Here is a 25831-nt window from a genome sequence, read left to right as displayed (position 1 = left end):
TAATCTATATGATCATGGGAGAGCATCAGAGTTGAAGCCAATCCAATCTCAACCCATTCAGCTACCACTGGTAAGCACAATTCCAGCAGTTGAACTTGGTGGAATCAGTGGCAAGAATTCTGGCTTGTTTATTCTTGATCCTACCAAACCTGGGGGAACTAAGGCCAATTATTGAACGCTGGCCAGTTCAGGCCCCCTAATTTGTCAGTTCAGTCTGATTAGCCTCTAACTTTCCTGGTCCATAATGTTTAATTCAACACCAGGCAATGTTTTATCCACAAGCCATACAGAAAGCTAGAATAATTTTGATTTTATTTTTAAACATGTTTTCTTTCTGCTAAGGAAGTGAAACTGTGCCTGTCAACTGACACGCAATCAGCCAGTACCAGTAGTAAAATTATACATCACAACATCAATAACTACAGACAGCATTACATTTTAAATGCAACACTTAATGCTGTTCAGTAAATCCCACTAATCTTATTAAGAAACTAGCAGGACAAATGATTTTTTTGCATCTTTTTGTAAGCTATCTATTTTTGTCCTGTATGATTTAATTTATTTAACATTATAAATACTAATACCTGAGTCATGCAGATTAGATTTCATGTTTTCTTTCCTGAACTGCTGATGTAAGTGATTTATGTTAACTCGTGGGAAACTTTGTGCCTTTTTTTTTGTGTGTGGTGATTCACAATGTGTTCCGGACGTGAATAGGATACAGGAAAATGCTCAATAAATGCAAAGTACTGCAAATCTGAAATAAAAACCGAAAGTGCTAGTGAAACGTAAAAAAGTTGCCCTGTATTGTATAGTCGACAGGAGTTAGCTCCATAATTAGAATCCACATTTGAGAGAAATAAAAACCTTGTCAAAATAACCTGCTTATGTTTTAACTTCCTCACAAATACCTCCTTTCTCTTTTTCCCCCTCCTATCCCAATTTCTTCGCCTCCTTATTTGACAGGGTTCCACATGTAAGGCAGGTACCATTTGAAAGACATCTCAATGGGTACACTAATAGGAACAGATTAGTGTATGGGCCAAATGCTGGCAAATGGGACTCAGTCAGATTGGGATGTCCAGCTTGTGCAGATTAGTTGAGTCAAAGGGTCTGTTTCCACGCAGTAAGACTTTGTTCGGCTTCTTTAAAAGAGCCCATGGTATTGTGGTAATATGTTAACATGGATAGAATATTGATTAACTAATAGGAATTAGAGAATTGGGATAAGGGGACATTTTCAGCCTGTAAACTAATGGAATGCCACAGGGATCACTTTTGGCCCATAGTTATCTACAAAAATATTAATGACTTGCATGAGGAAAGTAAACGTACTGTTGCCAAATATGTTGGAGATGACACAAGGATAGGTGGCGAAGCAAGTGGTAAGGATGACAGAGTCTTCTCTCTCGGGGTATCGGTGGCATTCTATATTGCAGAATTCTGCAGAGACTGGGATATTAAGTATATTTAAGGCTGAGATAGATTCCTGGTTAATAAGGGAATAGAGGGTTATTGAGAAAAGGCAGGAAAATGGAGTTGAGGATTATCAGATCAACCATGGTCTCATTGAATGTTGGAACAGGGTCAGTGGGCTGAATAGCCTGCTGCTCCAATGTTTTATGGTTTCTCCTTTATGGGTGATGTCTGGTGAGATGCAGTTCCACGAGCATCTGTTGCTTGCATTTATTATATCGTGTTACTTAGCATTAACAAGATAGAAATATGCCATTTGACACATGTCCATATTGATGTTCCTTGCCAGCGTTACCCCATCATTGTTCATTTAATCCAGTCAATATATCTTGCTTTTTCTCCCTGTCCCAGGTGTTGACCTAGATTTCCTTAAAGCATCGTATTATTCTTCTCAATCACTCTGTTATTGTAAATTCCATATTATGAAGACCTTAGTTTAAAAAATGATTTTCTGAATTCCTTTTTGGGTTTGAGCTTGATTATCTTGTATTCATAGCACCTAGTTTTGGATTCTTCATCAAGTGGAAATACCTTTTCTACATCTTCCTCAGTGAAGACAGTGACACAGGGTAATATCACTGGACTAGTATTCCCAAGTTCATGTTCTGGTACACAGGTTTGAATCCCACAAAGGCAGATGCTGAAATCTGAATTTAATAAAAATCTGGAATTAAAACATCATTAAATTATAACCATGCCACCGCTATCAATTGTCATAAATGTCTTTGAGGGAAAGAAATCTGCAAACCTTGCCTTGTCTGGCTTACTTGTAACTCCAGACATCAACAATGTGGTGGTTTTAACTGCTGTCTAAAATGGCCTAACAACCTACTTAGTTCAAGCATAATAAAGGAATGGCACAGCTCACAAAGTCTATCTCCTATGAGCAATAATAGTAAAAGTTGAATAAATCTGAAATTAAATGCTCGGCTCAATAATAGTGAACATGAAACCATCATTGTGATTGTCATAAAAATCCATTTGGTCACTGATGCCCTTTCGAGGAGGAAATCCTCTACCCATATCCCTGCTGGTCTACATGAGACTCCAGACTCTTAGCATTGTGGTTGACTTAAATGTCATCTGAAAAAGCTTGAAAAGTCACTCAGTTGTGTCAAACATTGCAAAGTCAAAAGGAATGACCTCCCTTCCTCACAGGACTGAGGGTGTACCATTGCATATGGACTGTCGTGGTTCATGAAGGTAGCTTACCTTCTCAAGGACAATTAGGGATGGGAAATCATTCCTGACCTAGCCATTGCACTCATATTCAATGAACAAGTCTAATAAAAGCTCCCAAAACTATGTTGAAGATATCATTTAGCTTACTCCTCACTCTTGTTCTTCTAGATTTCAGTTCCGGTATCATCCTTGAAATATTTGTTATACCTCCTTTTGTGCCTCATTTTTATTATAATATAGGAGCCAAAAGTATGCCAGGTACTCCCATGTTTTGTATAACCAAAGTTCATACAGGATTAATGTAACATCACCATTTCTCAGGCAGTGCAGGTAACTTAAAAGAACCTGAGCTTCTAGATCTGTCAAAGAGATCTGTCTAGGATCTATCAATATCAGCTTCTCTGGGAGGATATAGAAAAGTTATTTCCACTTAATGAATCCAAAACTGGGTGCTATGAATACAAGATAGTCAAGCTCAAATCCAGTGAAGAATTCAGTAAATAATACTTTTCAAACCAAGAGGGTCAGTGGTTAACACTGCCTCACAGCGCCAGGGACCCAGGTTCAATTCCTGAGTTTGACTCCAGCCTCTGGCAACTCTGTGTCTGCGTGGGTTTCCTCCAGGTGCTTCGGTTTCCTCCCACAGTCCAAAGATATGCAGGTTCGGTGAGCTGGCTGTGCTAAATTGCCCATAGCATCCAGGGACGTGTAGGTTAGGTGGATTAGCAATGGCAAATGCAGGGTTACAGGGATAGGCTGAGTCTTGGTGGGATGCTTTTTGGAGGGTCGGTGTGAACTTGTTGGGCCAAATGGCCTGCTTCCACATTGTAGGAATTCTGTAATTCAATGAAAAAGATATGGTGGGTATTTTTTTCAGATGGCAGCACAGCAATACCCCTTTGAGAGTTTCAAAAGCAGGTCAGTTGCCTGCTTTAACAATTGAAGAACAACTGACAGGCAGCTGAGGTTTCAATCACAGTTCTTTCATATATCCTGCTTTTTAAAACTAAATGTTGTTTGTGTTAATCCAAGTAATTGGAATTAACATCCAACAGGTTAGTAAGTAGCTTGTAAATTTTTGGCTTTGAGATAAAGCACCTATATACTTTTTTTTCTTGAAGATTGCTTTGTATCAATGATGTCTGGACTGCGATGCGTACACAAAATGCACAATTGTTATGCAGATGAGACAATGTGAGAGGGGAGGAAGCTAAATTAAAGCAGAACCTAATTAGGTTGAGATTGAGACTTGAGGGGAAAAAAATGCCATTCTGCACATATTTTCGACTAATACTGCTGTGACAGCCATGATTTTCTTTTCTTGTAAACTTGTGCTACCAAACATGCCAAGAACTGGAGATCATTGCAAATCCTGTTTGAGATGCATCATTTCTTGACAGTTTTTGAGACTGCAAAGTAATTTTGAGAACTGAATTATCCTGTGAATCGTGTAACAATCATGTTGTAGCGTTGATATGACAATGACTTCTGTGCTAAGATATTAAAGTACTAAATCCGAAACATGAAATCATGTTGAACTGTCTTTTACACTTAACCAGGGGTATATTACTTTCTTTTTGTATTCTCTTCTCCACCTCTGACGCCTACCCCACCCTTCTCAGGATTGGCTCATGTTATGTTTTTGCTTGCACTTCACTGGCTCTAGTATCGCACCCAAATGACTGTCGTTTACACATGGGCCTTGATGCTATGTGCAAGTAACCATTCAATCACAAAAGGCATTAGAGCTGAGTCTGATTGCATTGACTTTCTATTATTATTATTACTAGAGATTATTATTAGCTAATGTTATTCAGGAGCAGCTAATTCCTCTTTTCTCCTTGCTAGTATAGGAGCCCTCAGATAAAAATCTACTTTATTGTTTCAATCACAGATGGCCGTAAGTGAACATGAGGGCTATAATTCAATTGCTGCATTCAGATGCTGCTGTAATCTACTACTGCATTATTCCTTCCATTTTTGAGATCATGTGAATATCCTAATTAAATTACAGCCTTGTTACTTACTCCTAAACCATCAATTATATCCTTCCATATCCACACAGCTTTTGAATTAAAAGGATTGGTCTCAGTGATTGACAAGTAATCTACAGTATGTTGTCCACGTTCTTACTGCTCTTGTTAAAATTGAATTTGTCATGAATGTACCTGCACCTCATGTAAATAAAAATAACTTAACCTTGAATCCTGGAATTTTAAGAGCTGTCTGTCGATGTGCACTGCAGCATCTGAAATGGTCCTGGATCCCACATCCCTATTTTGTATTCTGTGTCTTTTCCTTTATGGTTTTTGTTGATGCAGAAGTAAAGGTTAATGCCTTTCAAATGGTGTACAGTGTATGCTGTATAGTGATTGCCAATGCAATCAGATCTGATCTTTGTACTGTCTAATGATTCATGCAAACTGAAACATTTGGAGCTGCTTTGCACTGAAAATGGAATGCATCAGTTCCATTTATAGAGTCATACAGCATGAAAACAGACCCTTGGTCTAACCAGTCAATGTTGAGCATAATCCCAAACTAATCTAGTCCCACCTGCCTGCCTATCCCTCCAAACCTTTCCTATTCCTTTCTGGAAGAAAACCAGGCATAAGAGTGTGCTGACGGTTTATTGAAACATTGCTCTTACCAGAAATATCCATTTCCAATTTGCTGCAAGTTATCCTGCGCGTTAGGACTTGGATAGCACGTGGATGGGATCAATATCTCCTCGTCTTCCTAGTGTCGTTCTTCTGAATAATGGAGGAGTTTGCTCGAAGTAGGTGTAGATTGAACTATTTACTGACTTTTTTTAAGCAATAATTGGTTTGAGTTTGAAAGTGGAACGTGGTTATGGTCACATAGTATAAGTGGGTCAATCATGTCCAAAGGGAATATATGGCACATTGTGACTCCTATTTTCTCGAATCCTGTTATTGCAGACCTGAGTTCTGGTTAGTGTCTGATTCCAATAGACTTTTCATTTTTTATGAACGTTAACTTCACTTGGAAGGCTGTGGTGATCACAGTCTGGTGGTGGTGGTGGTCTTCATAGAGAATAGCTTAGATTGATTGTGAATGGATAGTGGGGGAGGGGTAAACTGTAATGCTTCAAGCTGAAATATATCATGAATTTATTCTGGTGTCACTGTGATTGAACATCCTGAATGTAGTTGAAAGAAATTAACTGAAGTTGACAATTAGCTAGTTAGTAGAATGTTCCTTCTGAAAAAGAAATCAAACTTGTGCAAAACATTATATAACGAAGTAGGAAAATGTAATCTATTTGAGGAGCTGAAGCACATCTCTGCTGACGGTTGAACAAGAATTAGTATTTCAAACTTCTCTTGCTCCTGCAATCTTTGAACCAAACTTGATGCCACCCAGCCACCATTTCCTGATTTGCCTAAAATCCATTCATCATCTTTTCCTGCACAGTGCATCACATCCTTTCACTTAAAATAATGAGTGAAGTTAAATGAAGACTTCCAACTCTTCCTCACTGCCCCCCACACTCCCACCTCAACCTCCCCATTTCACCCACCCACCCATCAGAGCTTCGGCAAGTTATCCAAGCGCTAACTGAGCCTAGCGTTATCAAGATTCCATCTGCAATCTCTGGTTAGTGTTTGCTTCATTGATTTCTTCCTGTGGTACAGTCAGGACAATGGAAACTTAGTCAAGGTTTGCCCACTCTTGATCAACATCTCAACAAAGTCTATTCAAAGTGTTCTTATGTGGGCATCCAACAAGGTCAATATTCATCTCAGTTGTGAAGACCACAACAGTTAAATAGCCTATTGAAGTCCACTTACTTGGCTCATCAGTAGAAAGTTACAGAGGCAAAACAACAGTGACAATTGACATGAGTGGAATTGGTGGAAAAATGCTTTAAAAGAGTAGAGATAGCAAATAACAAATGATATTCAATCACCCTTTGTAGCTTTTGCAAACTAGGAACCCAGATGCTGACAGCTCTTACTGGGTGTAGGTAAGATGTTAACAACTGGATGGTTTACTCCTTTAACACTCATTTACCCAGAGTTTTAAAATTTTACCCAAGTACGTCCTATGCAAAAAAACAGAACAAACTAATATATCCAAGGAATGGTAGGTGGCAGTAATTGTACCATCAAATGACAATGTGCAACAGTTTTCTTGCCAATCTGCAGTTCAGACACAAGATCATGACTCCACTTCTCATCATAGCCTTGATCCAGACATGGAATCAGGGGCTGAATACCAATAGAGAGGGGTTCAGAGTTGGCCTTAATATGAGGCTGGTAGTCAACAGTATGACTCTGAGTTGCACTGGAAAGCTGTGGAAAATGTCTATCTCGGGGAAAGTCTTCACTCCGTGTAATCCTGTCCTGACATAAGAGAAGTCTGTTTTTGAAGCCTCAGAATTTAACAGCAGAGTTCATGAGGAGCGCATTATTGGCCCAACGTTTTGATCTGCTTCTTCAACATTCCTCCATTATCAAGTCAGTTCATTGATAATTTCATTATGTTCAACTCTATTCACATCTTGAGTTAATGAAACAATTTATTCCAGTCTACAACACTACATAGAACATTACAGTGCGGTACAGGCCCTTTGAGCTCTAAGTGGCACCGACCTGTGAAACCAATCTGAAGCCCATCTAACCTACAGTATTCCAAAGAACAGCATTGAATAGAATTCAATTTTGAATATCTGAAGTATCTTTTCCACCATATGAAGGGCAGACAATGTCATTTTCAAGCTGCAGAATGTCCTCATAATACCCACTGACATTCTGTGGCACCACCACAATGATTCACCCTATCATTGAACTGCATTAACTATATGAACACTGCCTGCAACAGCAGGGGCAGATATCAAATACCCAGGGATCACTGGTTGTCCTCGACCCCCCCCCCCCTCAAAACCTCCCCATCATTGACAAGGCCTTGAGTCAGGAATGTGAGAGAACCTCACTCCTTGTCTGGATGGGTGCCGCCACAATAACACTGAGGCTCAACATTGTGCATATAAAGCAGTTTCTTATCCAACCCCTCCATTACCAGAATATAATAGTTGCAAGGTATACAAAATGAGATGTGACAGCTCAGTGAGATTACTTCAATAGTAACTCCTGCATCTAACACAAAGGCTGAGACCTAATTGCCAAAGGGGAGGGCAATCACCTCTTTGCCATTGCTTTACACACCATTCTTTACAACACTGGGTAAACCCATCCCCTCTAATTTAAACCTGCAACACAAAACTATGCTGTAATCTGTTAAAATTCGAGAGGCAAAGAACTATCCCAAAAGTCACTATAGCAACTTTATTTTTTTTAAAGCCTAACAGAATAATTAACTAACAACTATTTACAACTCATTTATCTAAACCTATCTTTTACCTTCCCCTCTACAATACTAGTCCAATAAAATCCCCGATTAAGTTTTACAGAAAAATTCAAATTTCAAAACCAGCCGCTGTCGAATCTTCTCTTGATATCTTCCTCTGTAGATTTGCACTCTCAGGTCAGTGTCGATCTTTTTTCTCTGTGCAAACTCCTTCTCCAGACAGGTACCTTTCAGAGAATTCTTACTAGCAGTCCACATCTGTTGGTCTTTTGGCAGCTCTCCAACTGTAGAATTTTTCCCAGTCTTATACCCCAAAGCATTGCATTATTTCATTGGTTTTAATATTGTCAAAATACTAAATTCAAACTTGATTTGAGGTTAGTATATTGGGACAGAATTTAAGCTGGCGGAATTTGAATTTATTTTTTTTCTCAGCAATCCAGGTACTGCTCGCGGCTCGACCAAATGTTACATTGTAAATTCTGCAGCACTCTGTGTGCTTGCTAAGTCCTTCAACTCTCTTAAAGATACAATACCCCTAAGACCTTTGTAACAATTCTGACTTGAATACATCCTTAATTCAAGTTTGGGGGGAATGTCTTTCATTCTTCTAAATTAATGAAAGTGCAATCAAAGTTCTTATGGTTAGTCAAGTGATCCTGAGCCACACAGCTCTTGACCTCATTCAGCCTTGAATCAAACATGGACAATATAGCTGAACTCCAGAGCTGAGCTGAGAGTGACTGCCCTTGACGTCAATGCTGCATTTGACCAAGAGGTCCAGTGAAACTGGAGTAATTGGGAATCAGAGGTAAACTCTCAGCTGGTTGACATTGTACCAAAGGAAGATGGTCATGGTTATTGGCAGTCAGGCATCTGAGCTCCAGGATGTCTCTGCAGAAGTTCCTTGGGATAGTGTCCTCGGCCTACTTATCTTTAGCTGCTTTATTAACAACCTTCCCTCCATCATTAGGTCAGAAGTGGGGATATTTGTCAATAATAGCATAATGTTCAGCACCACTAAAGACTCCTCAGATACTGAAGCAGTCCATGTCAAGACTTGGACAGTTTTCAGGCTTGGTCTGACAAGTAACAGTCGCTCTACACAAATGCCAGGAAATGACCACCTCCAATAAGAAATAATCTAACCACTGCCCCTTGATTTTCAATGGTATAACTGTCACTGTAACCCCCAGGATGTTGACAGGGGGAATTCATTGACCAGAAATTCAACTGGACTCGCTATATAAATACAGTAGCTACAAAAGTAGGTCAGACTCTAGCAATCCTGAGCACGTAACAAGTCACCTGACTCCCCAAAGCCTGTCCACAATCGACAAGGAACAAGTCAAGAGTGTGATGGCACTCTCCATACTTGCGTGGATGGGTGCAGCTCCACCAACTAAAGAAGCTTGACACCATTCAAGACAAAGCAGCCTCATTGTTTGGCACATATCCACAAACATGCATTCCTCCATCACCAGTAGAAGAGTGTGTACCATTTACAAGATCATTTCAGAAATATGCCAAGATTTCTTGGACGGTGCCTTGCAAACACATGGTCACTTTCATCTAAAAGGAAAAGGAAAGCAGATATTCAGGAACACCACTGCCTGCAAAATCCCTCCAAGTCATTTACCATCCAGATTTATAAATATATTACTACAGGTTGTTCTGCTATAATGTGTGTTTCATTAACATGAATCAACTATAACAGTTGACGAATTGGAGGCACTTTCTAAAGTGCAACGTTTTACAGCATGTATTGGTTAACGTGATTCTGGCTCCATTACTTAAAAAGGTGCTGTATTACACAATTTCCTTATACCACAGGATTGCACAAGACCAGAATCACTGCATTATAGCAGAACTGACTATTCCTTCAGTGTCATTGAGTCAAAATCCTGGAACTCCCTCCCTAATGGCATTGTAGGTCTACCTATAGTAAGCATGCAGCAGTAATTCAAGAAGTCAGCTCACCACCAGCTTTTCGAGGGCTGGGGATAAGCAACAGATGCTCACTCAGCCAGCAATACCAACATCTATGGGTGAAATCACTCATTGGAAAGTAACACACCGTAATGTTGATTGCAAATGATCAAAAATATTAGGGGAATTCTTTCTGCTTTTGTTTTCAAGAGGGATTTCACTTCATTCCCTTCATTTACAGAATATAACATTTCAATTGATATTATCCTGTCCAGCCTAATATTTAAGCCTCCGGGATTTTCCTTTGATGCTTGGACTTGGCATTTCATTGTAATTGTTTTTAATTCCTAACACATGCATTTTGATATGAAGTCCCATTTTCTTGTAAAAAAAAAGTAAATTGATAAGCAGCACAAACAAAAAAATTAGTTACACCATGAATTCTGAATTACTGAAACAAAATAAATGCAATTAATTTTATCAGCTTGGGGCAGTGCTGGGGATGGGAGAATCCAAGATTGAATTTCAGAAGAAAAAGCCAGTTATTAAGCTGAACATGGTGGTGATGTAATGCATTGGAGCCCAATTAGATAACACAGGAGATTGAGTAGTAACATGAGGGTGGAAGAACAATGGGATAATGTATTTTTTAACCACTTCACCATGACTGTGTGCCATGGAAGAAGTGGATGTGGAGTCACTAATTCCCCACAAGTATTTAGGTTAATGGGAGGATGAAAGGCATTGTAGAGTAACCAAGGGAATTGAAATAGATTCGTTGCTGCATCTTTTAACTGCCATTGACACATTGGACAATGGAAAAGATAACACTGAGATGGGGAAAGGCATGCCTTTTCACTTTAGTGGAAAATGGAGCTTGAAATTGAACTAATCCTAAATACAGCTAGACAATCCTTTATCCGAAACCCATGGGGCTAGCTGGTTTTCGGATTTTGGAATAAATGATGTTTTTGCAGTGAAATTTTAAAAAAGTTACCGAGCAGCAGATGCATGTGACTGCTACAAGTACTGAGACAGAATTAACACCTGCCAGTGCTGGGCTACGCCACCATGTCAAACCTGAGTGATCAATTGGGAGTGGAGTTGGGGTAATTGTTTGCATGCCAAAAAAACTTGTTACAGAGGGGAAAAAAACTTCAGATTTCAGATAAAGGATTGTCTACCTGTACTGTCAATCTTGGCTTCACCATCAACAGAGGTAAAAACCTCTCTCTCTGCCTTTATTCCTGATGAAGGGCTTTTGCCCGAAATGTCGATTTTGCTGCTCGTCGGATGCTGCCTGAATTGCTGTGCTCTTCCAGCACCACTGATCCAGAATTCACAATCAACAGTGCCAGTGTCTTCATAGAGTCATAGCAGTCTATCGCACAGAAAAAGGCCCATCAGCCAATCAGGTTTTCATTAGTCAGAAAAAGCAACCTAATTATTCTAGTTCCATTATCAGCACTTGGCCTGTAGCCTTGTCTGCCTTGACATCACAAATGTAAGTCTAAATGCTACTTAAAAGTTGTGAGGGTTTCCACCTCTGCCAGCCTTACAGGCAGGAACCTCCTGATACTCCTCATCATCTGAGTGGGGAAAAAAATCCTCATGTCCTCTCTAAGCCTCCTGCATCTTACCTTAAATCTATGTCCCCTGGTCATTGATCCCTCCATCAAGGGCAATAGTACCTTCTTGTCTATGCATTTGCACTTCATTATTATGCTTCTCAAACATGTCTCCTCAGCCCCAAAGAAAACAAACTGCCGAGAGGCATTATCGCTAGACTGGTAATCCAGAGACCAACGTAATGTTCTGGGGGCATGGATTGAAATCCCGCCATGGCAGATGGTGTAATTTGAGCTCAGTAAAATTGGAATTAAGAGTCTAATGTTGACAGTGAATCCATTGTCGATTGTTGGAAAAACCATCTGGTACACTAATGTCGTGCAGGGAAGGAAACTGCCATCATGTGACTCCAGACCCTCAGCAGTGTGGTTGACTCTTAACTGCCCCTGGGCAATTAGGGATGGGCAATAAATGCTGGCCTGGCCAGCACTGCTCTCATCCCATGAATGAATAAAAAAAAGTCTTCACAGCTGAAATTTTCCAGCCCAGGTATTATACTGGTAACTTTTTTCTTCACCCTCTGCAGTTCGAACCAGCTGTCTTATAACATGAATCCCAGAACTGCATACAGTGCTTAACTTTTTAGATAGTTCCAGCATAATCTCCCTGCTCTTAAACTAAAAACAGCAAGTGTCCTAAATACCTTAACCACTTTACCTGCCTGTCCCATTTCCTAAATGAGCAGGTGGACATGCACACTAAGGTCCCTCTGAATCTTGTTGCATCCCAGGGCCCTGTTGTTCATCATACATTCCCTTGCCTTGTTTTGCCTGTTCAAGTGCGTCACCTCACACTTCTTTGGATTGAATTCTATTTGCCCATCTACATCCTCTTCACCATATACCGAACCACCAATTTTCATATCATCCACAAACTTATTGATAAACCACCTACATTCAACTCTAAATCCATTATTTATACTACAGACTCCCCTTGACCATCATCACCTGCTTCCTGCCACTTGGCCAATTCTGCATCCAATTTAACAAATTTCTTTGGATCCAATGGGCTGTTACCATCACTATCAGTCTCCCAACTGGGACTTTACCAAAAGCCTTGCTGAAATCTGAGTGGAGTATGTCAAATGTATTATTGTTATCTACAGGTCATTCTGCTATAATGCATGTTTTGTTTACATTAATTTGTTATAACATGATTGACGAATTGGGGATACTGTTTCTAAAGCGCTCAGTTTTAAAGCGCGTATTGATTACAATGCAGTTCTAGCCCCATTAGTTTAAATGGTGCTGTATTATGCAATTTTCTTACAAAGCGGGATTGCACGAGAACGGAACCACCATGTTATAGCAGAACTGACTGTATTCTCTCACTTGATCACCTCTTCAAAAAATTGAGTCAAGTTGGTCAGACATGATCTCCCCTTAACAAAAGCATGCTAATTACAGATTAGTTCGGTCGCTCAGAATTGCTTCCAATAGTTGCTGAGATTAGACTGGTTAGCCTGTAGTTTCCTGAGTTGTTTCTTGAATAATGGGTACCACATTGGCTGTTCTTCAGTTCCCTGGCAATTATTGCAAGCATCCCTGCTATTTCTGCTCTTGCTTCACTCTACAGCCTCAGTAACATTTTAGCCAATCCTACTTGTAAGCCTACCAGATCACTCAAAACCTCTTCTCTGTGTAAGTTAATTTCTTCAAGCATGGGGCAACAGCAGTGTGCTAAGCATATAATCTGGAGGTCAATGGATCAATCCATCCTCTGCTATTTATATGTCCAATTACTGTCACAAGCATCTTATCCCATACAGTAGTAATGTCCCTACCTCTTGTCCAGGAGACCTGGCTTCATGTCCCACCTGCTCCAGAGGTGTGTAATAATATCTTTGAACATGTTGATTTAAAGATATCTCTCAATAGCACTCATCCTTGATTCCTATACCAATATCATTCCTCTCATGAGTCAACACCAACATAAGATAGTCATTTAGAATCCTACCTACGTTCTCTGCACAAATTACAACTGTAATCCTCAACGGGGTCTAACATTTCCCTTATTATCCCCTGCTGTACTTGTAATAACTTAGTATTTTTGTCTATTTCACCTGCCATTATTTTTTCATGCCCCCTTTTTAATTTTCATGCCCTCCGCTACTTCCCTCCAAGGCCCCAAGGGATCCTTCCATATCTGCCACAAATTCACCTGCACCTCCACACACATCATTTACTGCATCAGCTGCACCCGATGTGGCCTCCTCTATATTGGGGAGACAGGCCGCCTACTTGCGGAACTTTTCAGAGAACACCTCTGGGACACCCGGACCAACCAACCCAACCGCCCCGTGGCTCAACACTTCAACTCCCCCTCCCACTCCACCAAGGACATGCAGATCCTTGGACTCCTCCATAGCAACACGACGGCTGGAGGAAGAGCGCCTCATCTTCCGCCTAGGAACCCTCCAACCACAAGGGATTAACTCAGATTTCTCCAGTTTCCTCATTTCCCCTCCCCCCACCTTGTCTCAGTCCCAACCCTCAAACTCAGCACCACCTTCCTAACCTGCAATCTTCTTCCTGACCTCTCCGCCCCCGCCCCCACTCCGGCCTATCACTCTCACGTTTACCTCCTTCCACCTATCGCATTTCCAACGCCCCTCCCCCAAGTCCCTCCTCCCTACCTTTTATCTTAGCCTGCTTGTCACACCTTCCTCATTCCTGAAGAAAGGGTCATGCCCGAAACGTCGATTCTCCTGCTCCTTGGATGCTGCCTGACCTGCTGTGCATTTTCAGCTCTGATCTCCAATATCTGCAGTCCTCACCTTCTCCTTTATACTTCTATAGCACAAAGTTAGCATGCTGGTACAGCAAATCAATGTGGAATGCAAACAGTAAATTTATCTTCATTAAAAATAGACTGGGGTGCAAAAATAAAGAATTCTTGCTACAATTCTTTTCATGCAGTTACACAAGAAATAATGCTGCTTATGCAGTTTTGCTCTCCATATTTAAGGAAGGAGAGGCTTGAATTGGAAGCTGTACAGCAAAACTTCATTTGATTAGTCCTTGTGATGAGGGGCTATTATATGATGACATGCTGAGTAAACTGACCCTATACCGGGCAGTTAAAAGGAGAGCCAGTCTTATTAACCATTACAACTCCAAAAGTGCTCTGTCAACAAATTCTCTCTCTTCATCCAAATTGCCAATGTGAATTGTAAATAAAAGAGCTGTAGATGGTGAAGATCTGAAACAAAAACAGAAATTGCTGATAACACTTAGCAGGTCTGACAGTACCTGTGGAAAGAAAGCAGAATTAATGTTTCGAGTCCAGTTATCTGTTCTGAAGAAGGGTCACTGGACCTGAAATGTTTACTCTGCTTTCTCTCCACGGATGTTGACAGATCTGCTGAGTTTCTCTAACAATCTCTATAGATTGTAAATAGCTGGAGTTCTGGGTCCAACAATAGTTGCCCTTGGCTGAGAAATTTAAAACACGGCGCAGTCTCAGGATAATTGATAATGTCGACAATTAAGATTTGGGATGAGGAGAAATTGCTTTAGCCAAAGTGTTAGGAGTAGGAACTCTTCACACCAGAAAGTAGAGTTGTTTTGACGTTGAATATTTTTCAGACGGAGAGAATTCTGATCTAAGGGAATCAAGGAATATGGAAAAATGGAGATAAAGCCAAAGGTCTAATCTCTCAAACAAGATATTTGTCCCTCCATTTTTATCTGCTTTCTTCCAGTGTGGCTAAGACTTCGAACTGGCGAAAGCATGGTTTCTCCGATTGCCATAATCTAAACCTGCACCTTGGTAGGCATGTTCTTGGGTCTTCTTCTGAGCAAGGGCTCACATTTCTCCAATTCATTTTTGTTCATGCCCTGACAATTGTTTTCACTTTCTTTGCTGTGCATTCTCTCATAGGCCTGTTTTAGAGCATGCAACATCCACAAATTCATGGTACCCACACCTGGCTTGCAGAGCAGTTCAAAACAAGTTTTTCTCTTTTTCTTTCCAAATACATATCCACTTCCCTTTGAAACTATTGTCTGGATTCTGCTGCAGCTTGTTGTGTTGCATTCTTTCTCCTTTAAATCAAATTAATCCATCTTATCTTATCTTTATTCCCCATTCAACTCTTTTTTTTTCAAGTCAGTTTTCAACAGCTGGAGAAAAAAATTAAGTAAAATTCAAGGTTTAAATTTTTCAGAAGTCACCAAATGAAGAATTATGATACAACAGGTTTTAAGGATACGACTGGTCAAGTCCCCTAGTGGTTATTTTTAGGATGACATTATAGAAATATTGCTTTTCAAAGTGCTTTGGAAGTGCTGACTCTTGCAGCAGTTGATTAATGAGTGAGAATTGACAGAGTCTGTTTGCTTATTGCCTTGCTACTTTTGAATATTGGAAAACAGCTGATAACTATAAGTGACTCGTGCATGCGTGTAGTTCACATCCACCTGGGACTGAACTGACTCCAATTTTGGTGTTTCTGGACATTTGTTCTCATTGCTGGATTGAACTTGTTTCCGCGTGTGGACAAACAGATGGAACTATTTATCATTAAGCATCACAGTGGGAATTCAAGCATTTTGTGCCTAATACCGCATTTAAACTGGAGCTGTAAATTCACATTTGTGCTGAAATTGCAACTTAATGGCAATAACTAGAGACGTATGAAGAGTGGGAATGCTACTCTCTCTGCCTGGATTAAATTTTCCAACCTTTTCTTTTTTTCTCTTGGGGCTGCAGAGCAGGCAACTGGCATTGGACTAATTACAGTTAGCATTGCCTGGTGAAATGCCCAATTCTGATTTGCAGATATCACTATAAACGAGAGAGAGATGTTTGTCTGTTGTTTGTACTGAAGTTAAGGATACTATGTGCTGTGAGAAGAATGCCAAGAAGCTGCAGGGTGACTTGGACAGACTGGCTGAGTTGGCAAATACTTCTCAAATGCAAAATAGTGTGAATAAATCTGAGGTTATCCATTTTGGTCACAAAAAGGCAGATTAATAGCTGAATGTTGGCAGTTTAGGAAAAGGTGAGGTGTAACGAGACCGGGTGTCATGGTGGAATAGTTGCTGAAGATCATGCAGGTACAACAGGCACTGAGGAAATCTAATGGCATACTGGCCTTCATAGCGAGAGGATTTGAGTATTGGAGTAAGGATGTTTTGTTGCTTTTATACCTTGGTGAGGCCATACCTGGAGTATTGTGTGCAGTTTTGGTCTTCTGGTCTGAGGACGGAAGCTCTTGCTATTGAGGGAGTCCAGTGAAAATTCAGTAGACCTATTCCAGGGTTGGCAAGACTGACATATGAGGGAAGACTGGATCGACAGGGCTTATACTCCATGGAATTTAGCATAATGAAGGGGATCTCATGGAAACAGAAAATCCTGATGGGACTGGACAGGCCAGATGTTGGAACAATGTTCCCTGATGTTGGGGAAATCCATAACTAGGGGTCACAGTCTAAGAATAAAGGGTAAGCCATTCAGGACTGAGATTAGGAAGAAGTTCTTCACTCAGTGTTATGAATGTGTGGAATTCTCTACCACATGAAGCTATTGGGGCCAGTTCATTAGGTATATTCAGAAGAGAACTGGAAATTGCTAAAGAGATCAAGAGATATGGAGAGAAAGCAGGAATGGAATACTGAGATGGCATGATCATATTGAGTGGTGGTGCCAGCTCAAAAGGCCATTTGCACCTATTTTCTATGCATGAAAGAGATCACAAAGTAGAACTTGCTCAATGAGTTCACATGATTTCATGTACAGATTAATTGCTATCCATGATTTCAATGAAATAATAAAACCAACTTCAATAGTTTGTTGCTGACCTTTGTTTTCGACTAAGAGACCATTGAACTATACATCAGTGCAGGATGTCAGACCATGTTAAATAAGTAAATACATGTGTGGGCCTTACTTATTGGAATCAAGAGCTTGAGGAATGATTGATTTTTGTTTCCCTGGTGTGTTCTTTCCTGGCCCTGCCTAAATCAATTGTATCATCCCTACCTTTTATCACAATTTGAGATTTCCTCCTCATTTAGAACAGCCTCGTGATCAAATCTGCTATTTACAGTAGAAATGTTAATCAGGTGATAATTGCTTGCTCAAAAGCCTGGACAAAAAGAGAAATGTCACATCCTGGCTTTAAGATTTTATCCTCATGAGAAGACCGCTGCAACGCTGTGCCTAACTGTGATCACAGGAGCACGTTATCAAGGTGTTGAATTTTAAACTGGCATTAGCTATTTACAATAATCAGTGCCCAAATGCAAAGTTAGACAAGTGTACACTTTATTGGTTGATACCAGACTCCATTTAGTGAATATCATGCCTTTACAGATGTCAACTCATTTTGAAACCTCTGCATGATCTGGCATTCAAACACGTGTTAATTCTTTTGTTTGCTTTAACCTCTCCTTCATTCATTTCTTTCCCCAGAAAGTACAAGTCACAACCCATTTGTGCTGAACTCCAAGGGGAAGTCCTCCGCTGCTATCAGAAGAACCCAGAGCAGACTCTCAGCTGTTCTGCATTGGCCAAGCAGTACATTCACTGTATTAACTATGCTAAACAAGTAAGTGCTGTAATGTCAGTCACAAAACTGCACACAGGCATGAACGAATTGGACCAGTGGAGGGGAGGGCTGGTATTTAAGGCTCAATGAACTGAGCTTCAGTTTTCTGAGTTTTTAAAAATATTCATTTATCTTTAAGGCTCGAGAGCTTTTAGCTTTATTGCTTCACCTTCAAAACACTCTTTTTTTTTAAATTCTTTTGTATAAGCCTGAATTTACACAAAAAAAAAGGTCAGCATGCGAGTTTTCCCCGATGACCTGCTGTGTAAATTTACAGAATAAGATCTGGTGTGGCTGTACCACTTTTGATGGTAAGGTGTAGCTTTGCCGATGCTCACTCTGTCTTTGAAGAATAACCTCATGAAAAGAGCAGCAGAGGATTCTGATTCTTAATGAGGAAGAATCAGTGTCTTTGTGACCGAAAATAAAAAAAATATTGTTATACATAATTTACAGCTCATTACCAGGCCATTTGGTCCAACTTGTCTGTGCTGGTATTTGTGATTCCTAGAATATGCTTCCTACTTTATTTCCTCTAACCCCAGAAGTATGTCCTGCTATTCCTTTGTCCAGATGCAGTACCTTCCTCTCCCAGCACTGGTGCCAGTATATTTAACAGTGATTTCAATGTGATAAGAGGTATGTTGAACAGATGCACTCCCCTTTGTGGACGCTTGCAGGACAATGATGTATAATTTTGTTTGAATTAATTTGTGCAATCTGGGCTTTACTGACGAGGCCAGCATTTATTGCCCTTGAGAAGGTGATGGCAAGCGACCTTCTTAAACCCCAGCAAACATTGGGGTGTTTGTATACCCATCGTGCTGTTATGAAAGGAGCTCCACGATTTTGACCCAGTGGTGATGAAGGAACAGTTCCAAGTAAGGATGGTGCATGGCTTGGAGGTGAGCTTGCAACTGGCGGTGCTTCTTTGCATCTTCTACCCTTTTCTTTCCAGGTTGTAGGGGTTGGTGAGTTAGTACAGGGAATATTGTAGATGGTGCACACTGCTGCCTCTCTGCATTAGTGGTGAACGTTGAACCTGGGAGATGGATTGCCAATCAAATAGGTAGCTTTTTATTGGATGATGTTGAGGTTTTAGGTTGAAGGAATTCTTTCACTCCTGGCTTTTACATTGTGGATGATGGGCAATCTTTGGGAGTCAGGAGGGGGTTATTTGCTGCAGAAATCCTAGCCTCTGACCCCTTGTGTATTTATATAGCCCATCTATTTCAATTTCTGATCAAAGGTAACCCCCACAATATTAATAGTGGAGGAATCAGTGATGATAATGCCACTGAAGGGAAAGGCAAGATGATTAGATTGTGCCTTTCTTCTGAGATGGTTATAGCCTGGCAAAGCAACATGCATATTACTTATCAGCCCAAGCCTGGATGTTTGCCAGGTTTTGAACAACAACTGCTTCAGGCGAGTCACAAATGGTGCTGAACACTATATAATCTTCAGAGAACATCCCCATTTCTGACCTTATAATGGTAGAAGTGCATTGATGAAATACCTGAAGATTGTTAGGCCTAAAACACTACGCTGAGGAAGGACAATTACTGCATTCAACTAGTTTTTATTAACATTATTGTATGAATTTTTTAAAGAAGTAACAAAGAGGATTGATGAAGGCAGAGTGGTAGATGTGATCTATATGGACTTCAGTAAGGAGTTCCTCATAGTAGACTGGTTAGCAAGGTTAGATCTCCTGGAATAGAGGGAGATCTAGCTATTTGGATACAGAACTGGCTCAAAGGTAGTAGACAGAGGGTGGCGTTGGAGGGTTGCTTTTCACATTGGAGGCCTGTGACCAGTGGTGTGCCTCAAGGATTGGTGTGATTTGGATCATCAAATGATTTGGATGAGAATATAGGAGGTACGGTTACTAAGTTCGCATATGATACCAAAATTGGAGATGTAGTGGACAGCAACAAAGTACACAGGAACTTGATCAGTTGGGGCAATGGACCAAGGAGTAGCATATGGAGTTTAATTTCGATAAATGTGAGGTGCTCCATTTTGGAAAGGCAAATCTTAGCAGGACTTAAACTCTTAATGGTATGGCCCTAGAGAGTGTTGCTGCACAAAGACACCTTGAAACGCAGGTTCATGGTTCCTTGAAAGTGGAGTTACAGGTAAATAGGATAGTGAAGAAGGCGTTTGGTATGCTTGCCTTTAGTGGTCAATGCATTGAGTTTAGGCGTTGGGAGGTCATGTGACTGTACAGAACATTGGTTAGGTCACTATTGGAATACTGCATTCAATTCTGGCCTCTCTGTTGTAGGAAGGATGTTGTGAAACTTGAAAAGGTTCAGAAAACATTTACAAGGATGTTGCCAGGGTTGGAGGATCTGAGCTACAAGAAGAAGCTGAATAGCTGAAGCTATTTTCCCCAGAGCGTTGGAGGCTGGGGGGTAACGTTATAGAGGCTTATAAAATCACGAGGGGCAGAGACAGCGTCTTTTCACTGGGGTGTGAGAGTCCAAAACTAGAGGGCATAGACTTAAGATGAGAGTGGAAAAATTTAGAAGTGATCTAAGGGGCAACTTTTTGCATGACAAGGGTGGTGTGCATGTGGAATGAGCTGCCAGAGGAAGCGGTGGAGACTGGTACAAATACAGCATTTAAAAGGCATCTGGATGTCCAAATGAATACGAAGGGTTTAGAGGGATATGGGCCACATGCTGGCAAACTGGATTAGATTTATTTAGGATTTCTGGTCAGCATGGATGTGTTGGACCAAAGTGTTTGTTGCTGTGCTGTATATCTCTATGACTATTATTTTAGAACTATTCAACATCACTCATTGCATTGAGTATAGTGCCACTGGAAAGGTATAAGTATAGTAATGAACTGCTGGTGACCTGAGTAACTGAATGTGCCAACATGTAATTGCTGTCAGAGACTAGAGAAGCCATTCATAGTGAAAAAAAGGCATTCACTACTCAAAAGCAGTAAGTCAGAAATGTAGAGTGCATTAGTCGTTAACTGTAAAGGATCTGTGCCATTTTTCAGTCAGAGATGCTGCTTTTCTTTTGGGCAATTTTTTTTTTCAAAAACTGAAAGTGAAAGGAGAACAAATTATAATTAAATTTATTGTTGGCCCAGATCTTGCAGTAAAAATTACAGTGAGGTGCTCGTGCTCTCTTGCTTTCCCTCTGTCTCAGGAAGGATTATTCAGTCTCATGACTTAAGGAGGTGCATCATTCAATGCTTTGAGCAAGAGGGTCACCAGCTCTTGTACAGGAATCTTGCTGTTCTCAAACCCAAATACTGTAACAGCAGGTTCTAGTGCAAAAGCCCACAGAAAGTAGCTGGTGCCATTCATTTGCTGTTGATCACAAGATCCAGGCAGTTACTATATTTGGCTTTGTCCCAGTCTGTATGTTATTTCTGACAGTGAAATGTTTAAAAATTCAAAACAGGGTGGTCTGTGGAATATCTGGCTGCATACGTCAGGTTAAATGCAGCAATACATTTGAGAAAGAGCATAAATAGAATTATTCCTGAAAGGAACAATGAATCTTACTCTTGAAAATATGTTGTTTAAGTCATTTAGTACAGCAGATCACTCTATCACTTTGTTGTCATGGTAGCTGTCTCTCTGTTTAGCTCAATCCCTTTTTTCTCTTCTCTTTCTACCTTAACTTTCAGATAAGATGCTAAGCTGAGTACTCGACTGTCTACTCAGTTTTGTGTCTGTACTGCAGCAGTGACTACTTGTAAGAACATTGACTTAAAGTAGTTTGGGAAGACATGAGTAAGAGCAAGTCACTAACATTTTTTATTATTCCTAAGGAGCCTTGAGGCTAAGGGGTGACCTTGTAGAGGTTTATAAAATCGTGAGAGGCATGGATCGGATAAATAGACAAGATCTTTACCCTGGGTTAGGGGAGTCCAAAACTAGAAGGCATACGTTTAGGGTGAGAGGGGAAAGTGTTAAAAGGGACTTAGGGGCAACTTTTTCACGCAAAGTGTGGTGCATCTATGGAATGAGCTGCCAGAGGTAGCAGTGGAGGTTGGTACAATTACAACATTTAAAATACATCTGGATGGGTACGTGAATAGGAAGTATTCAGAGGGATATGGGCCAAATGCTGGCAAATGGGGCTAGATTCGATTAGGATATCTGGTCAGCATGGTCGAGTTGGACCGAAGGGTCTGCTTCCGTGTTGTACATCTCTATGACTCTATTTACTTACCTTTTAAGCATTTCAGTAAACCCATTTGCTACCTGGGCAGCATGTTAGATATTTCTACAACCTTTTGTTTTGTATTCATCATGAAATACAAGCATCCCTGGCAACATCAGCATTTACTGCTTCAACTTAATTGCCTTTGAGAAGGTGGTGACAAGCCTTCATCTTGAATTGCTGCTGCCGTTATGCTGTGGGTACACCCACAATATTGCTGAAATGGGAGCTCCCAAGGTTTTGATCAGCATTAGTAAAGGAACAACATATAGTTCATATTTAGGATGGTGTAATTTGAAGGGAAAAATGCTGACAATGGTGCTGCCATGCACTTAATCCCCTTGTCCTTCCAAGGTGTAGAATGCTGTGGAAGGGGCCATTTGAGAATTGCTACAGTAGATGGTATACAGTGAGGAAGCGATATCTTAGTGGTATCATCATTAGACTATTCATCCAGAGATTGAGATAATGCTCAGATCCTGCTAAAGCAGATGGTGGCATTTGAATTCAATATAAAGAAAATGTGGAAATAAGAATAAGTGATGTTGATTGTAAGGAAAAACCCATCTGCTTGAGGGAAGGAAAGTGTCATCCTTTCGTCTTCTGGCCAACATGTGACCCCAGACCCACAGCGATGCAGTTGACTCTTAACTGCCCTCTGGGCAATTCGAAGTGGTCAATAAATGCTCACTAAACCAGCCCTGTCAACATCCCAAGAATGCATAAAAGTAACTGTATGCTTGTGGTCAGGGAGTGAACTTTGATTCCAATAAAGTTGCTGCCTTCACCTTGGATGGTGTCTAGCTAGTTGAATGTTGCTGGAGCTACACTCACCCAGACAAGGATATCTTGAAGTTCAAAGTTTGTGAGAAGATTTGTAGCTCGGGTGCTCGTTGTTGTGGTTCTGTTCGCCGAGCTGGGAATTTGTGTTGCAGACGTTTCGTCCCCTGTCTAGGTGACATCCTCAGTGCTTGGGAGCCTCCTGTGAAGTGCTTCTGTGATCTTTGCTCCGGCATTTGTAGTGGTTTGAATCTGCCACTTCCGGTTGTCAGTTCCAGCTGTCCGTTGCAGTGGCTGGTATATTGGGTCCAGGTCGATGTGCTTATTGATTGAATCTGTGGATGAGTGCCATGCCTCTAGGAATTCCCTGGCTGTTCTCTGTTTGGCTTGAGGCAAATTCCTAGAGGCATGGCACTCATCCACAGATTCAATCAATAAGCACATCGACTTGGATCCAATATACCAACCACTGCAACGGACAGCTGGAACTGACAACTGGAAGCGGCAGATACAAATGCCGGAGCAAAGATCACAGAAGCACTTCACAGGAGGCTCCCAAGCACTGAGGATGTCACCTAGACAGGGGACGAAACATCTGCAACACAAATTCCCAGCTCGGTGAACAGAACCACAACAATATCTTGAAGTTTCTTTTAACCACCTTATTCCCTTATTCATAATTAATTCATGCTTATCGAGAACTGAGATTTATTCCTGGTATACCTTTTTAGTTGCCTTAATTTTAAATATCTGAATTAGATTACTCCTTAATCTCCTCATCGGAAATAAATGTTACTCAGATATAACAAGGGTTATTATCCCAACATCCATGGGATCACACTGATGAATCATCACTAGGATTTGGCAAAAACCATACCTTTCTGTAAGTGGAGCTTCCAAAATGGAAGAAGATAATCCATTCTGTTTTGTTTAATATTCCTGTTATTTTAGGCATTCGGCACAGCATTACACCTCTTTGCAATTTCCAGGAAATAACATCACCACAGGAAATGACATCACCAACCCAAACGTATAAATAGAAAGCAGGAATTTTCAGCATTGCTTCGCATGAGGTCCACTGAAGATGTTACCGAGTAAGATAACGAAACATCTGGAAATGAACCTTTCAGCTCAGTGAGCAAACCTCCATCCAAAACCTCAACCTGAGCTACAAATCTTCTCAAAACTCACCTCTTTCCAAATCGTGGACATGCTGTGTGTATGGTGTGACTTTCTCCCTGAATGCTATTACAGAGTATTGGAATCAGGGTGTAAGATGGTTCCTGAAAGATGACAAATAGCACACCCTTGGTTGATTTATATTTTGTAGTAATTTCATTTGAAGTTTCCTCACATTATAAAACATTTCCAACATAAAGTATAAGGACAGAAAAAAAGCAGGAAATGAGAAATTCTACCCAGGAAACCTGCAGCTTGTGCAGACCAATTGCAGTCTCCCCTGACTGTCTCAGTCTACAGGCATTTAAAGTCCAGAAAAATGGGAAGTAATTGTGTGGTTAATAGTGCTCGATATCTAACAGTAGCTCATACCAGCCTAGAGGTAGTTGTCATTTTTCTCTCTTGCCACCAGACCTCCTGCTCTGTTGCCTTCATGCAACAAGCAGAAGAAAATCTGAGTTTAAAAAAAAGTTAGTTGGTCCATAAAATTTATCATTCCATTTTCATTTCCATGCTTGAAGACATCTCAGTGATTATAGCACACAAATTTATTTTAAATTTAATTTCACCATATTCCACTAATGCTTTATGGTTTTGCATCACATTGTAAAGCACACAAGGAAGTACACTCTCCTTTTGAAGGAGTACGGTTTGTATTGGTTCTTATTACGTTGATTGGCATAATAGTGAATGTATTGATTAAGATCTATTATCTTAATGGAAGCATAAAGAGAACAATAAGCTGCAAGTGAATATATTCCTGAAAAACCAAACAATTGATTCAAAACTACATCAAAATCTTTGATAGCTTATTCTTTTGCTGTTTTAATATCTTGTCTTTCTGCACTTTTAGAGCCTGCTGAGCAAAGGAGGTTAAAACAACCCACCATCACATCAAAAAGCCCTCATCGTCAATTTCAATAACAGAACATCTTTCAGGAGCACTCAAAGAAGCTCAGCAAAGCATCGGGACAATATGGGAAAGAGGAAACAAAAGGCCATTGTCACCACGGCAACAGCAGCAGCAAGCACCCTAATTTAATCAGTGGGGATATGTTTAGCAGGGTTGTGAATGTCTTAACAACCTGTCATGCTTATAGTCCTACCAGGAAAATGTTCAGCTTTTCTGTAATTGATCTGACCCATGACATTAAGTGGAATCTCTTTGTTTTGTTTCGTATGAGGCCTTTAAAATGTTCTAACAATAATGCAATTAAATCTATCTTTAAAAGATCAAAGTGCTGCATGCTTGTCCTTAATTTTGTGATTCTGCTAAGTGTATCTGGGCATTGGCTATACAAAGTGCCTTGAGTTATTTTGTATGTATTTCCTAGTCCAATTCAGTGGCTTTTCTTTTAATCTTGTCAATCAACATGCCAAACAATCTTTGGATCCTGTGATTTTACAGAAGTGAAGTAGAAAAAGTCTACTCTGTCTATTGTCTTTTCTTCTGTCCTCATTTCTGAGAGTTGGGCCGTAAACTTATGGATTGGTCCACACTTACAGGCAAAGTACAGCAGTGGTTTGCCATTACCTTCTGTGGAAAGGCTGACGAGGAGACTCTCCC

General features: G+C 40.5%; 1 protein-coding gene across 2 annotated transcripts in view; it reads left to right on the top strand.

The window, feature by feature from the left end:
• The window catches only part of chchd3a (coiled-coil-helix-coiled-coil-helix domain containing 3a), a 231677-nt gene extending 206175 nt beyond the window's left edge, over window positions 1-25502 (top strand). The window contains exons 7-9 of one of the 2 annotated variants that reach the window (XM_043714036.2): window positions 17971-18106; window positions 18680-18745; window positions 25118-25502. In XM_043714036.2, the coding sequence (XP_043569971.2) occupies window positions 17971-18106; window positions 18680-18739 (196 nt within the window). In that variant the 3' untranslated portion in view covers window positions 18740-18745; window positions 25118-25502. The remainder of the gene's footprint in view (window positions 1-17970; window positions 18107-18679; window positions 18746-25117) is intronic. The other variant, XM_043714037.2, reaches the window with a different exon arrangement.
• Window positions 25503-25831: the final 329 nt, after the last annotated feature.

Source organism: Chiloscyllium plagiosum, unplaced genomic scaffold, assembly GCF_037043375.1.
Source record: "Chiloscyllium plagiosum isolate Xiang-an unplaced genomic scaffold, Cpla_swu_hap1 HiC_scaffold_23, whole genome shotgun sequence".
Taxonomy (NCBI): Eukaryota; Metazoa; Chordata; class Chondrichthyes; order Orectolobiformes; family Hemiscylliidae; genus Chiloscyllium; species Chiloscyllium plagiosum.
This window is presented reverse-complemented; position numbering and strand designations above follow the sequence as displayed.